This window comes from Xenopus laevis, chromosome 7S (assembly GCF_017654675.1).
Source record: "Xenopus laevis strain J_2021 chromosome 7S, Xenopus_laevis_v10.1, whole genome shotgun sequence".
Classification (NCBI taxonomy): Eukaryota; Metazoa; Chordata; class Amphibia; order Anura; family Pipidae; genus Xenopus; species Xenopus laevis.
Window position 1 is genome coordinate 85,343,125 of NC_054384.1, and position 14,335 is coordinate 85,357,459.

The window sequence follows — 14,335 nt, forward strand, 5'->3', positions numbered from 1 at the left end:
CAGAAAACGAACAAAAGATTGTAAAACAGTAATATAGCCACACAACTGTTTTCATCCTTTGATATCAAACTGTTCTGCATAGCTGTCCTGTCTACACGGGACACAGCATTTTACTGAACAAAAATGTTTTTTCTTTATTATGCAAAACATTCTCTTAGTCTTTGTTAAAGAACTCTTTTGTAAAGTTAACAGAAACAAATTCAGGCATGACCTGTTTTTTGTTGCGTACACAATAAATATCCCAGCTGGAAAAACATTTTCTTGATTTCTGTGAAGGCTCACATTAATGTGGTACATACATTCCACCCTTTATCTGATCACTACATTTTCTAGCTATTCATATCTTTTATGTCTGCTGAGTCATCATACTGCATACTGTTCATTGCTATCCAATGCCTACTACTCGCTACAGCAAGAGACAGGATATTATGCCCCCCCCTTCCCGTATAAAGAGTATGACAACTTGAAACCAGTGGTCAATAAAGAACTGCCAATAACAGTAACAACAACAAATGAAAGTGTATTAAATGAATTAAAATATAATTGGCTGTTGTCCTGCACTGGTAAATCTGGTGTGTTTGCTTCAGCAACTTTACTTTAGTATATATAAACAAGTTGCTGGGTTGCTGTGGGGGCAGCCATTCAAAGCTGAAAAAGGAGAAAAGGCACAGATTACACAGCTGATAACAGATAAGCTCTGTAGTATAAAATGCGATTCTATATAGCTTATGTGTTATTTACTATTTGTCTTGTGCTTGAATGGCTGCCCCCATGGATACACAACAGCTTGTTTATATAAACTATAATAGTCTTTTTGACATAAACAACCCCATTTTTACCAGTGTAGGACAACACTACATTATTTAGTCATTACTTAAAAACATTTTTTGATGTTACTGTTATTTTAACCTTGAAAGTGAAACAGCCCCCATTGTAATTTTCAGCAGAACCACCAAGTGCCGCAGTTAATCCTTAAGAGGACTTTTTTTTAGAAAAGTTAACAAACCTTAACCCCCTACACATACATATGCACACCTATGTATAAATTTATATTTATAAAATATATACATATGCATACATATAGAAGACTAAGGTGGTTATTTATCAAGGTCCGAATATCCAAACCTTGAATAATTTGTGGTTTTCAGAGGAAAAAAAAAACTACAAAGTCCGATGGTCTAAAAACCCGAAACTCCAGCATCTAAAAACTCTTGAGGTCCTGTATAAGTCAACAGGGATGGTCCCAGTATCTGCACTAATGTCTCTACCGATATCCGATGAGTTCATGGTTAGTGATGGGCGAATTTATTCGCCAGGCGTGAATTAGCAGCGAATTTGACCGTTTCGCATCGAAAGTTCGCCGGCGTCAAAAGAAATTGTCGCCGGCGTTAGAAACGGCCGTCGGTGTCAAAAATGGGTGTCGGTGTCAAAAAACGGGTGTCATTTTGCCAATTCTTCGCCGTTTTGCGCATTTCGCAGGAAATCCGCGAATTGTCCGGTGAAACGCCGCAAATTCGCCCATCACTATACTCCAAAAACTATGATTTTTTTATAGATTTCAGAGTTTTTTGCGCAGAAACCACAAAAATTCAGAGTTTTCAGGGAAAGCTCAGAAGTTTGCCGGAACCTATTTTTTTTCTTCGTAAATAAGGAGCTGCTTGGATTTCTAACTTAAAAATACTCAGATAAATTTGGACCTTGATAAATAACCCACTAACTGTAGATTTAGCCCTGGATATTATGCTTGCTCTTGAAGTAATCCAAATCCCCCATTAAAGTGTAAATGGAATCTACAATCAAAACATCACCTGGCAGGATATTCCACAATCTCAGCCCTTTGCATTGCTTCAAGTAAAAGTTATTTTCCTCAAGTCTTTACTCATCATCTTTTTTATACATTTAAAACATTTGCGGCTTGTATGGTTGGATCATTTTTTTGCATGCTTTTTTGGCCTAGCTAAACTGTTTAATTGAATGCCCTAAATGTGTGGTTTTTTTTTTCTTCCTTCAATGCTATCAAATCAAAGTCGTTTTGCTTTGGTAGATCTTTCCCTATTACCTAAATACTCACACACACTAGTGCTGGCGATAAATTCAGTATTATTGCATTTTTCAAGATCCAAATGTTTAGCTTTTTCACAAAGTGCTATAACAGAGGATCTCAACCTAGGACAACCAGGACAGAAGGCATGTACCAATACTGGAAAAACTGGACACTCTGGGCCCTTTTTCAAGCCAAAATGACAAAAACAAAGGAATAAAGAATAGGAATATTTTACAGTATATTTAAAACTTGATCCCCTGTTGATGCAAATCAGTAGTGATGGGCAAATCAGACCCACTTTGCTTAGCTAAAATTCATTAAAAAGCCAAGAATTTGCCAAATGCAATTGGTAAAATATTTTACTCATCCCTACACATCAGGTATGAGAAAGTGTGTGGAGGGACCCAATATGTTGTCTTTTTCTCTATGTATGTATATGGGCTTAAAAAACTAATTTTTCACAATGCTACAATTTCAGTGTGCTACTGGATTTTTGCAAATTTAGCATATTCACAGACCTGTTAGCGTTTTCTGACTTTACTCACCCAGGGTCAAATATCGAGGGTTAATTAACCCTCGATATTCGACTGGCGAATTAAAATCCTTCGACTTCGAGTATCGAAGTCGAAGGATTTTGCACAATTCGTTCGATCAAACAATCGAAGGAATAATCGTTCGATCGATTTTAATCCATCGATCGAAGGATCATCCTTCGATCTGAAAAAACTTGGAAAGCCTATGGGGACCTTCCCCATAGGCTAACACGGACTTCGGTAGCTTTTAGGTGGCGAACTAGGGGGTCTAAGTTTTTTCTTAAAGAGACAGTACTTCGACTATCGAATGGTCGAATAGTCGAACGATTTTTAGTTCGAATCCTTCGATTCGATGTCGAAGTCGTAGTCGAAGGTCAAAGTAGCCCATTCGATGGTCGAAGTAGCCAAAAAAACACTTCGAAATTCGAAGTTTTTCTTCCTCTATTCCTTCACTCAAACTTAGTGAATGGGCCCCTTCATGTCTGAATAACTGAAGTCTCCTTTATTTACACAGCATTAGATCTTTAGTTCTTTTTTATTTGTAGCAGAAGCTAGGTGTTACCATTTTAATACCACATCCCTATCTACACTGACTTCCCCATAATTCTCTAAAACAAACCATTCATGTTAAATTCTTATTGCATAGAAAATTAGACTATCCATCTTCCTTTGCAATGCTAATCTTTATCAGAGTAAAGAACAAGTGAAAAATCAACCTGATTGTCTTAGGAATTGATGATAAGTTGCTACACCATCATAATTACAGTAAGAATGGGAGATGTGGGTTTTTTTTAATGAAATCAATTCAAACGAATTATTAATTCAATAGACAACTTGATACAACTGGTCTTAGATGTCAAATAATGTAGAATGGAGCACACAGTAGGCAGGCTCTGCTGCAACAAATTTCATTCGGATCACAACATGTTTCGGATCTACATGAATCCTTTTTAAAAATAAAAAAGGATCCATGTAGATCCGAAACATGTTGTGATCCGAATAAAAAAAATATTTAAAAAAAAATAATAATTTTTTTGGGGGTGAAAAATCTTGAATTTGATTAAATTTGAATTTGATTTGAATTTGCAGCTTGATCCTATTCCCCGTTTTTTTAAAAAAGGATTTTTTTGTTTTTTTAATAAATGAATGAGAAAATTCCATAAACTTGAAATTAGACAATTGACAAATCTGCCCCTAAGTGTGTTAAAATAAATATAGTCATACCTTAAACTTCGAATGGTAAATGCTTGGGCACATTCTGTATATGATTAAATACAAAATATAACATTAAGGGGCATATTTATCAAGGGTTGAATTTCGAATTTGAAAAACTTTGCAATTTGAATTCAAAAAGACCAACTAAAAATTAAGTACATCTTTTTTTTGGACGAACAGGTCCGTTTTAGATCGAATAGGTCCATATTTGGCCGAATTGGAATTGTACAAATCAAAGTAATAACGCATTCGATCGAATTTGAATCAAAGTTTTCCCCATTAAAACTTTGATTTCTCAAAGTCCACAAATTGACTCCAAATATGCTGTAGGAGGTCCCCATAGGCTAAAACAGCTATTCAGCAGGTTTTAGATGTTGAATGGTCGAAGACTAATTTTTAAAGAGACGGTACATAATAAATTTTGATATTCTAATTTTCACTTTTTTTTAATTCAAATCGAATTTGGACTATTTCCTAGTCGAAGTACACAAAAATTGCTTGAAATTTTGCTTTTTTTTAATTAAAAGATTCACCTTCACCTTTGATAAATCTGCCCCTAAGAATGCAAAGAGAGAGAGAGAGAGGAAAAGGGAGGTGCAAACAGGAAAAACTTAAGCTTTAACACTTCCTTTAATACCTACATTCAACATACTTGAATAGACTTTGAATTTACAAAAAATAATTTGGGGGAAAAATACATTATTGCTTTCTTCCACAGCCACCTGTGGAGTTTTTTTATTGGATATTGTAGTATTCATGCAAACATAAGTAATCATCATGTTATAGTAATTATAGGCCCCAGGATGCTGGCAATATCTTGAAGGCCTAGAGAGTATGACTGTGGTAAAATATCAACAGTGGGAGAGAAATTGATCTGACACTAGTGAGGAGTTCAGAGGAAAAAAGTTTAATTAAGTAAACTTTCAAACGCGCAGCATTTTAGTTATTGTACTATATTTTCTTATAAGAATTTGTAAGGAGATTATTTATCAGTTTGTATTTTCATTTTTTTCCATGATTAGCATTGATCTGCACTAAAGATCAAGAATTTGAATTATGGTTTAAAAAGTTAGAATATTTAATATGTGAAAAAAATGTGAATAACTAGAATGTAAAAATGAAAGCTTGCAAGGTCATGTAAAAGTCAGTGGGCAACAATTGAACTAATTATTAAATTTCAAGTTTTTTTACATTTTTTGAGCTTGTCAGCCTATTACAAATAATAAAGGTATTCACGTTCCCCCTAGTTTTATTTAATATTTTTTTATATATTTGCCTGTTTGCTACCCTCTGCTGCTCTCCTCTCTCAATCTCTCCCCTCTCCCATGTCGCGCATGTGCACACCGAGTTGTCCAAGGCGCCCAGTAGGCTTGGCCTGGCCCTGAGCACAGGGTACTGGCAAAACAGGTGAATACACAGATATGACATACAGTATATTATTCAGAATGATTAGGACATTCTGGTAAATAACATTACTATAGTTCAGGTCATCTTTTATGATAAAATGTATGTTGCACTATATACAGGAAATTATGCTTAACTATGTTTAACTAATTGAAGCTGCATGATCCCTCTGCCTGTCTATTTCTACAATTTCCATTGCATTTACCAAGAAATATGCTTAATTTCACTGTACAAGGAGTGCACATGACAATGACTATTGATGAGCAAATCAGTCCTGTTTTGCTTCACCGCAAAATTTGCGAAAAAATGTTTACGCGTGTTATGATGGTATTTTTAGTAGTACCATTTTGACCTAGTGTAAGACAAAACTCAGTAAAGGAAAACCTTTAGTAATAGTCAGGCAATTTATTCATACATAATACAACATAACAGTTTTGTCTGGGTAAGCTGTTGGAGTAACACACAGAATGTCACCCAAGGACTTACCAAAGACACACCTCTTGGTCCAAGCGTTATATAACTTTCAGAAGGCATTTACAGTAATTATGACAAGGGGTTCACGGAAATACCATACATGGTCTGGCGAGGAGACTTACTGGCATATACATTTATACATTCCTGTAAGATGTGCAGTTTTGCAACATAAGAGATTTCTGGTTCCAACTGTCCACGGTCTCGCAATCAGCTATTGGCTAAACATAGCCATTGTGGTACAGACAGCTATTGAGCAACACTTATGCAAAAGGGCATAAGAGACATGCTGACACTCTGGAATCTAAGTAACAGAGTGGAGATCATTAATTTGTATGGCCTAGTATAAGTTATATGAGTGACCATTGACCACAGTTGACCGTTAGCCCTTATAGTCCATCCTGCCTTGGGCCCTATAGCGTTATGGCGTCATAGAGGGCGGGGGTGACAACTATCAACCCTCTGACACTAGCCATTCGTCCGTCTTAGGATTTGGACCGTTCCAGATATAATTTTCAATGACATTACCTCTCTTGAAACATTAAATATGTTTCATATTAGGAATTACAGGCACAGTAAGAGTGCTGAGAGGACCCCCAGGAACAAGGGAGATCTATTATAAATGGGACAGTGGTGTATGCTGTTGTGAGTTACAGTTCAACTGTTGTGGCAGCACCAATACAGAAGTGCAGCTGAAAGCTGAAATCAGTGAAAAGAAAAAACAGGAAGCTAGGGAGCTACAGATACATCCTGTTTCATGAAATAACTTGGTTAAGTGCAGTTGGGAACAGAAAACCCTATAAAAATGACAAAGAATATATAATATACATGTAACATGTTATAACAGACTAATAGAATACTGATTTCATTACTATTGAAAAGTAAAAAATTATTCTTTCTTTCTTTCAAACCTCCCCACATACGGCTGCGAAAAGCTTTATCTTATAGATGTAAATCAAACGAGAGCAGAAGTTGGGGGGAGGTATTTATAGCACAAATTCTAACAGAGAAATATAGACCAAGTATTAATGCTAGGATGACATGGATACACTTAATGAAACTTTCAATGGAGTTGTTTAACCAGCTATAAAATTTTACCTAATCATTTGGAATAACTGAACTGTTCTATAAAAAGATTATACTTATTGTTTCAGCTCTAAAACTTTGACTATATGACATTCAACAAACATTTCAGAAACAATATGAGTACAACCTTCTTTTTCCTATCAAAATACATGCTAATCTAAAATCATACTATTTTGGTCAGCTACTCTATTTATTTGAACAACCTCTATGTTTATAGTTACGTACATATTTAAATTGGGTTGAAAAAAAGACAAAGTCCATCAATTTCAACCCCTCCAAATGAAAACCCAGCATCCATACATACACCCCTCCCTATTTTCACACAGATTCTATATACCCAAACCTATACTAACTATAGAGCTTAGTTTATTATGGGCGGGACTATTCTTGGAATCTAGACTCTACTCAATACTAATATTAGCACATGACAGAGTTCTATTATTATGGGGTCTATCATTTTTTTTTCTCTTTTTTCTACATCAGTGCTGTTTACACACAACCGGCTACATATAGAGCTGAGGACCTGGGGCAATAATACAATAATAAGTAATTACAGGAAACTTCCCTTCTAAAAACTGTTTAACCAGATACAATTTTACCTTTGTTGTTTTCATAACTAATTTAAAACTAAACATATAGTGAAAATGTTACATTATCACATTCCCATTGTTCTTATAAATTGCACACAATTTAACTATATCACATTCAATACTGTATGAATCTAAACCTTAAAATTAACCCGTTTCAATATCAGTCCATCAGTTCATTATAGGGGAAAGTCCAATCAGAGAGACATCATGGCTGTGGATAGGCATATGAAGAAATATTCAACAGTCACTTGTATTCAGTCAATGCAGCAGTCTCTGTACAGTTTTTTTTTCTTTTTTTTAGAGTTCATAATCAGTCCATAGTTTCGATATTAGGAAAGGCAAAAATGTAAAGGCATCACAGATATGAATGGCAAACTTGGAAATGGCTCTTTGTATGTATGCAGAGTTTCTTTCAATGAGTGGTGTGATCAGTGATAGCTGTTCTATTTGGAATGGATTGGAATAATCTCAACAGCTACTGATGGAATTTTGCTCAGATCACCAACCTGGAAACAAAGAGACAATGTGACAATATCTGGTGTTCTGGTAATACTGACTTATCTAATGTACTAGCTAAAGAACTCTAATGAAACTGTATGAGCTGTCAGTAATGAGAAGTGGTTGTACATTTATGATATGAGTGAAGGACTTTTGTTTTCTTGTGGTTAATTCAAATGGAGAGAGTCCACAACACCTGATAGGATTGTTGCAGAGAATTGACAGGACAGCTGGGAATAAATCCAACCAAATGCTGCCAGTGATTGTGTTGTTGGAAGTGGGATGGTACAAAGACACAACTCCACTTAAGATCAGTGATATTTGCAAATTTGTAACAGAATCGAAAATTTAATTATGTAAACTATCAAATACAACCTGTACTGTTTCCTTCTTATAACAAAATAATATTGATTAATCATAACCAGGAAAAACATTTAACAAGTTCTCTCTTGTACCTTTATATATATTTTTATATTTTTAGCCTAAATGAGAATGACATAGACCCATTTTAGTAGCATCATTTATTTCTACAAATTTGGTAGTGAAATTACTGGTTATCAGATAAAATCAACAATAAATCGAAGTCACTTCTGCATTTTCTTACACTTGCAGACTTGTGATGCAAGATACACAAGTGCAAAGATTACGGGAGAATTTTTTCTGTAGCAGCGGCACAAGCACATAAGCTGCATTTTTATGAACTGAAGCTTATTTAATTAGAAAAAATAGTAACAACAACATAACCCACAATATAATACTCCCCTCTTGTTGTACTGCAAATGCAGTACAATAATATGAAATAATAGATTCACATCTGTCTAGAGAATAATGAAAACAATTTAACCTGTACCAATGAGTGAATCGGGTATAGAATCAAACTGCGTCAAGTTTACCTTCATGTTGGTGAAAAAGATCCAGATGCAGGAGATACAGAAAAAAAAAATACAGATGAGTATGAAATGGTAAAGTTAAAAATATTTGCTGTGGTTAAAATTTCCTGAGCCAGCTGCCTGACAAAAGAGGAAGTTACAAAACAGTGAGAGACGTTGGAGCATCTGAAATATTGTGCAACGGAGGATTCTGGGAAATCTAGTTTTTATGACAGTACCAGCAAACAGAATCCTTCTTGTTATTAATTGGACTATGAACTAGATTTCCTCTTAAAGGGTGCTGTAAGTCTAATGCACCGTTAAGTACTTCAGTGTGAAACAACTGATTTATTTGGTCGTCAGGACGTTTGTCTTCATAATATTCAGGGGAAGTACTACTGTTAATAAGCTTAAAACATTCTGAACCATTAGCTCAATAAGAATCTTCATTACTGGGGCTGCACCGTCTGTGGAACCAAAAGTTCTGAGATTGTGTAACCCGGTGTCACTCTAAAATTGCCAATAGGTACATTCAAAATGGCATTTAATTGCTGCTTAGTATCCATATAAAGGACTGGATCTAAGTTTGCTGAGCAAGGAGCAGAGAATAGGTGTAATGTCTCAGCTGAAGTATATGTGAGAAATATCATTTTCCATTGGTTGGCATAAGCCTGCTAGATCTAATAGCATGCAATTTGTATAGTAAAATAGCTGCCCTTACACATATCCTTTATCTGTCACAGTAGAATTTCAATTTGTGAGGGAAGAATACTATCGCCTTCTGGCCAGGAAAACGCAGTCTTGTCCCCTCCACTGTGACACTTAACAAAGGCTTTGAAACTTAAAATGATTTGGGCACTCAACTAGCATATCTAGGAGGATTGTTAGATATTCTAAACTGATGGAACATGTTTTTTTTTCAGATCACAAGTCAAACATAATACACTTAGAAAAGAGTTATCAATCTGACCCATAAAGACAAAAAAGAGAAGTAAGGTTAGTTTGAGACAAAAAACTATAACAGAGAACATTTAAAGAGACAACACTAATATTTCTTTTAACACAAGAAAGACAAGTGGAGTGAATTAACCTTATTTACGAGTAACCCATTCACAAACAGAAATACACAAGAGAACTAATGTTACTACGAGAATAATAACAAAGAAGACAATATAAGGATTAGATACGAATAGTGACATGATAGTCTAAGACAAAATGACAATATTTTAGTGACAGACACATAGAACAAATATTATATTACAAGAGGTACCTATGAAAACATATAAACATTAAAGAGAACCAAAAACAGTAAGGTACACATATTCATTACAGACACATCAAAGTCATATAACCGTCAAGTCAAGTCCTTTTCTTTCTAACATACACACAAGTATTACATTCAAAATATGCTCTAACAGACCTGTAGGATGCAAAAAAAGCTTAGCAGCGAGCTATTAACATTGGTTTATAAAACAAACAGGGCAAACAAACAGACATATAAACTGGAGTCACCTGCAGGAAAAAATTATGTTATACTTTTCTCTGTAATTTAGAACAGGCTTACAATTGAGTGGAAAGGGAGAAAATAGGTTTGAAGTTGCAGACAACACCTAAATGTTTGTATGGCTCTCGTTTTTCATCTGACAATTCAAACGGACAGGAAAGTGATTCACGCTTCACACTCTAAAGAATTTCCTTCAGAAAACCTAGTTTTCCGTATTTCTGGCCTGCTAGGTCGCCCCATAAACAGGAACCGCAGAAAAACTCCTAAACAGCAAGCAGACTCTGAGATAGAGCCACAAATTCTCTCATGTACACCATCACACAGATGACAGTTACACTAAAGTTATTCATGCATTCGGCTAGGCAAACATTCAACATTCATGGATCCTTTTGCATTCATCAAACAACATACAGTACATGTGTAATTTCTATTTCAAGATGTTTTAGACTACACTTCATGATAAGGAATAAGAGACGTACAAAATACAAAAACAGGAAGGAAACTACGGATTCCTATCATGAATGGCAGATAATTTCAGCTGATTAACACAACAATTAACAGAACAATAGGCAAAAGAAGAAGTTAGAAAAAACATATATACCCCACCCAGGGGCACTTACGCGCGTGAATCAACCATCGAGGAGTAAAGCTCCACGGGAAAACCTTCCTGGAAAAGAAATATCCACGGGGACACTACAGACCTCCGAGAACAAAGCTCCTTGGGTACACTCCAGTAGCACAGCCTGGAGCCCTCCATTGCCTGAAAAAAATGACTGGAAAAAAACTGGATCACAGTCGGCGGGTCACCAAATGATGGTATTTTTAGTAGTACCATTTTGACCTCGTGTAAGACAAAACTCAGTAAAGGAAAACCTTTAGTAATAGTCAGGCAATTTATTCATACATAATACAACATAACAGTTTTGTCTGGGTAAGATGTTGGAGTAACACACAGAATGTCACCCAAGGACTTACCAAAGACACACCTCTTGGTCCAAGCGTTATATAACTTTCAGAAGGCATTTACAGTAATTATGACAAGGGGTTCACGGAAATACCATACATGGTCTGGCGAGGAGACTTACTGGCATATACATTTATACATTCCTGTAAGATGTGCCGTTTTGCAACATAAGAGATTTCTGGTTCCAACTGTCCACGGTCTCGCAATCAGCTATTGGCTAAACATAGCCATTGTGGTACAGACAGCTATTGAGCAACACTTATGCAAAAGGGCATAAGAGACATGCTGACACTCTGGAATCTAAGTAACAGAGTGGAGATCATTAATTTGTATGGCCTAGTATAAGTTATATGAGTGACCATTGTCCACAGTTGACCATTAGCCCTTATAGTCCATCCTGCCTTGGGCCCTATAGCGTTATGGCGTCATAGAGGGCGGGGGTGACAACTATCAACCCTCTGACACTAGCCATTCGTCCGTCTTAGGATTTGGACCGTTCCAGATATAATTTTCAATGACAGTTACAATTTTTCTCACTTCAAATTTATTAAAGTCAATGCCTGTTGTTTCTTATGGCTACTTTTTTGTCCAAATGCATTAAAGTTAATGGGTGTTTTTTTGTCAAGGCAAATTTTTCTAGACAAAATTTGCAGATGGCAAAATGCAGAATTACGCAGCGAAATTCCCCATCACTGACAATGACCAAAACTATTTATATAAGAAAATAAATCATGTCTTACTCTTAGGAAATACTGTGCTGCACAGTGAAATGGAATATATTTTAGACTATAACCACAGTTAAATATTATACCTTATGTGCTTAACATTTTTAACTTCTCTTTTAACTGCTTTGGAGTAATGCCCTATACATACAATAAACATATTATCTTGAATAGACAATTTGTGGCTCAGTAATCAGGAGACAACATCATTGTTACTCTGAGCCAGGCTTCAGTCAATGGTACAGTATTTTAAACCCACCCAATAAATGAAGTCAATCTAGACCTGGCTTCAGCTGTTCAAGTGCATTGTTGGCAATTTCAGAAAAAAGAACCCAAAGCAGTTGGCATCAACCAGCCATACTGCTTTCCCTTGCTTTTTATATTCGTCAGAAGGTACAGCAGATGCCCATATTTGGGGGGTCCCCAGTGGTGCAGTTCAAGAGGGGGAGGGGTTTGAAGGTGTATGTTGTCCTTTAATGAATTTTAAGCCCCTGTTTTGTTTAAATCAGTAAATTCAAATGTCTACTGCTACTTTATGATATGCTGAAGTCACTTAATTTAAATAGGGGATAGAAATATATTATGAATAATAGAAAAATTATTTAAAAACACACTGTAGCAGAACAAAATGAACATACGGTAAAATTAACTAAATGTGTCTATAGCAGGCCTTTCAAACTCAAATGAAGTGTTAGGAGGAGCTCATGGGGGCCAAATACACAATGGAGAAAATATAATAACATATGAAGTTGAATACAAACCTCTTTTTTTCGTGATTTCAGTATTAACTAAAGTATTAGAATGGTCTGATGTACAGTATAATTATTGCAACATATATTTTTATTCACTCTATTTATTGTATGGATAATTTTTTTATTTTAAAAAGTTGTTTTATTGTTTCTTTTCTAGCTGTGCACAAAGTGGAAATGCCAGGCGTAACAACCACCAGAGGAAGATAAATCAGCAAGAAGAAAGTTGTCAGAACTTGACTGACTTTACTCCAGCTAGTGTTCCCAGCAATATGGATATATTCACAGCATACAATGAAACTCTTCACTGCTCCCATGAATGCATAAGGACGCCCGTACCTGTATACACAGATGAGGCTTTGTATCAAACTGGAGCATTTAAGACCACATTCAATGGCAATAGGTGAGACAGATATTCAGCAATAATGCTTTATATTTCCATATACCTTAGCTTTGTGTGTATGTCTGTTTAGATATAGATGGATAGTTCTAGTTGATCCAGAGAATGAGTTAAATAAATAATATGAAGCTATCGCAAATTCTCCTCAGAAAATAAAATCCTCCCTTACTCCAGAAAAGCAGCGGGGGCAGTCCCTGGTTGTACTATTTACTAAAATAGGGGAATGTAATAAAAGTCCGTAACTGAAAAAATATTCACAATATGAAACGTTATGCCTTTGCGCAAACAAATTTTCCTTTGCATAAATTTATTATAGCTTTTTCGAAACCAGAAACATTTTAGCGACCACTTCCGACAGTGCAAAAAGGTTTGTGAATGTTATAGTTTGTACCAGTACACAGTGAATGTAATAAAAGTTCTTACTTAAGTTATGGTTGCTCCAAAAGCTTGACACCTTCAAGCACTTCTTACAAGCAAGCAATTAAAACGTGCAATTCACAAATAAAATTCGCAATCCAATAACAGTTTAAGGAAGAATATTACATTGCGAAATGAGAAGTTTTTATTATTTGGGCAAATTGTTTTTCTCTTTGCGACTTTTAGAACATTCCCCCAAAAGTGTTTTAGTAACCCTGTATATTCTCACTAGCTAAGGCTAATGGAACACAGGAATGTTTTTGCACCTATACGTAACATAAAATAAAAAAGAAATGCAAGTGCACAGGAACTGTATTTGTGTACTAATATTGCCTGGAAAAGTGTGCGGAAGCAGCATGCAAAGCTCCCAAAACTGCTGTGTTTCTCATTAACATACGGCTTTAAAACAGTTTAAATTTCAAGAACAATTCTGAAACTTTACAATGCTCACTAAAGAAAATGCAAATTTAACTGCAAATTAATGCATTATGTTTTTTTTTATTATACCCTTAGTTTATATTAATGCTAGCCTTGCATGATGACTTTAGAAGAGTTTAGGAAAAATAAAAACAATAATGCAATCATATCGCATGGCAACCCTGCTCTTCCCCAAATTTAAAAAGATTTTAATGGCATAGGAATGGGCAAATTTGACCAGTTTCGTTTCGCCAAAAATTCGCTGCCGGCGAAATGTCGCCAACGCCCATTAAAGTATATGGGAGTCAAAAACATTTTGTCGCGCGGTGACATTTTTTTTGACGCATGACACCATGCGAAAATAAGGCGAAATAAATTCACCCATCCCTAATGGCATGTAAAGTCATATCTTGTACATGAAATAAAAATTTCCCAAAAAATGCAAATATTAC

At 35.5% G+C, this 14,335-nt stretch overlaps 1 protein-coding gene across 2 annotated transcripts in view; it reads left to right on the forward strand.

The window, feature by feature from the left end:
• The window catches only part of ajap1.S (adherens junctions associated protein 1 S homeolog), a 132,041-nt gene that overhangs the window by 96,340 nt on the left and 21,366 nt on the right, over positions 1–14,335 (forward strand). For both annotated transcript variants that reach the window (XM_041571474.1, XM_041571475.1), the window contains one exon: positions 12,810–13,052. In XM_041571474.1, the coding sequence (XP_041427408.1) occupies positions 12,810–13,052 (243 nt within the window). The remainder of the gene's footprint in view (positions 1–12,809; positions 13,053–14,335) is intronic.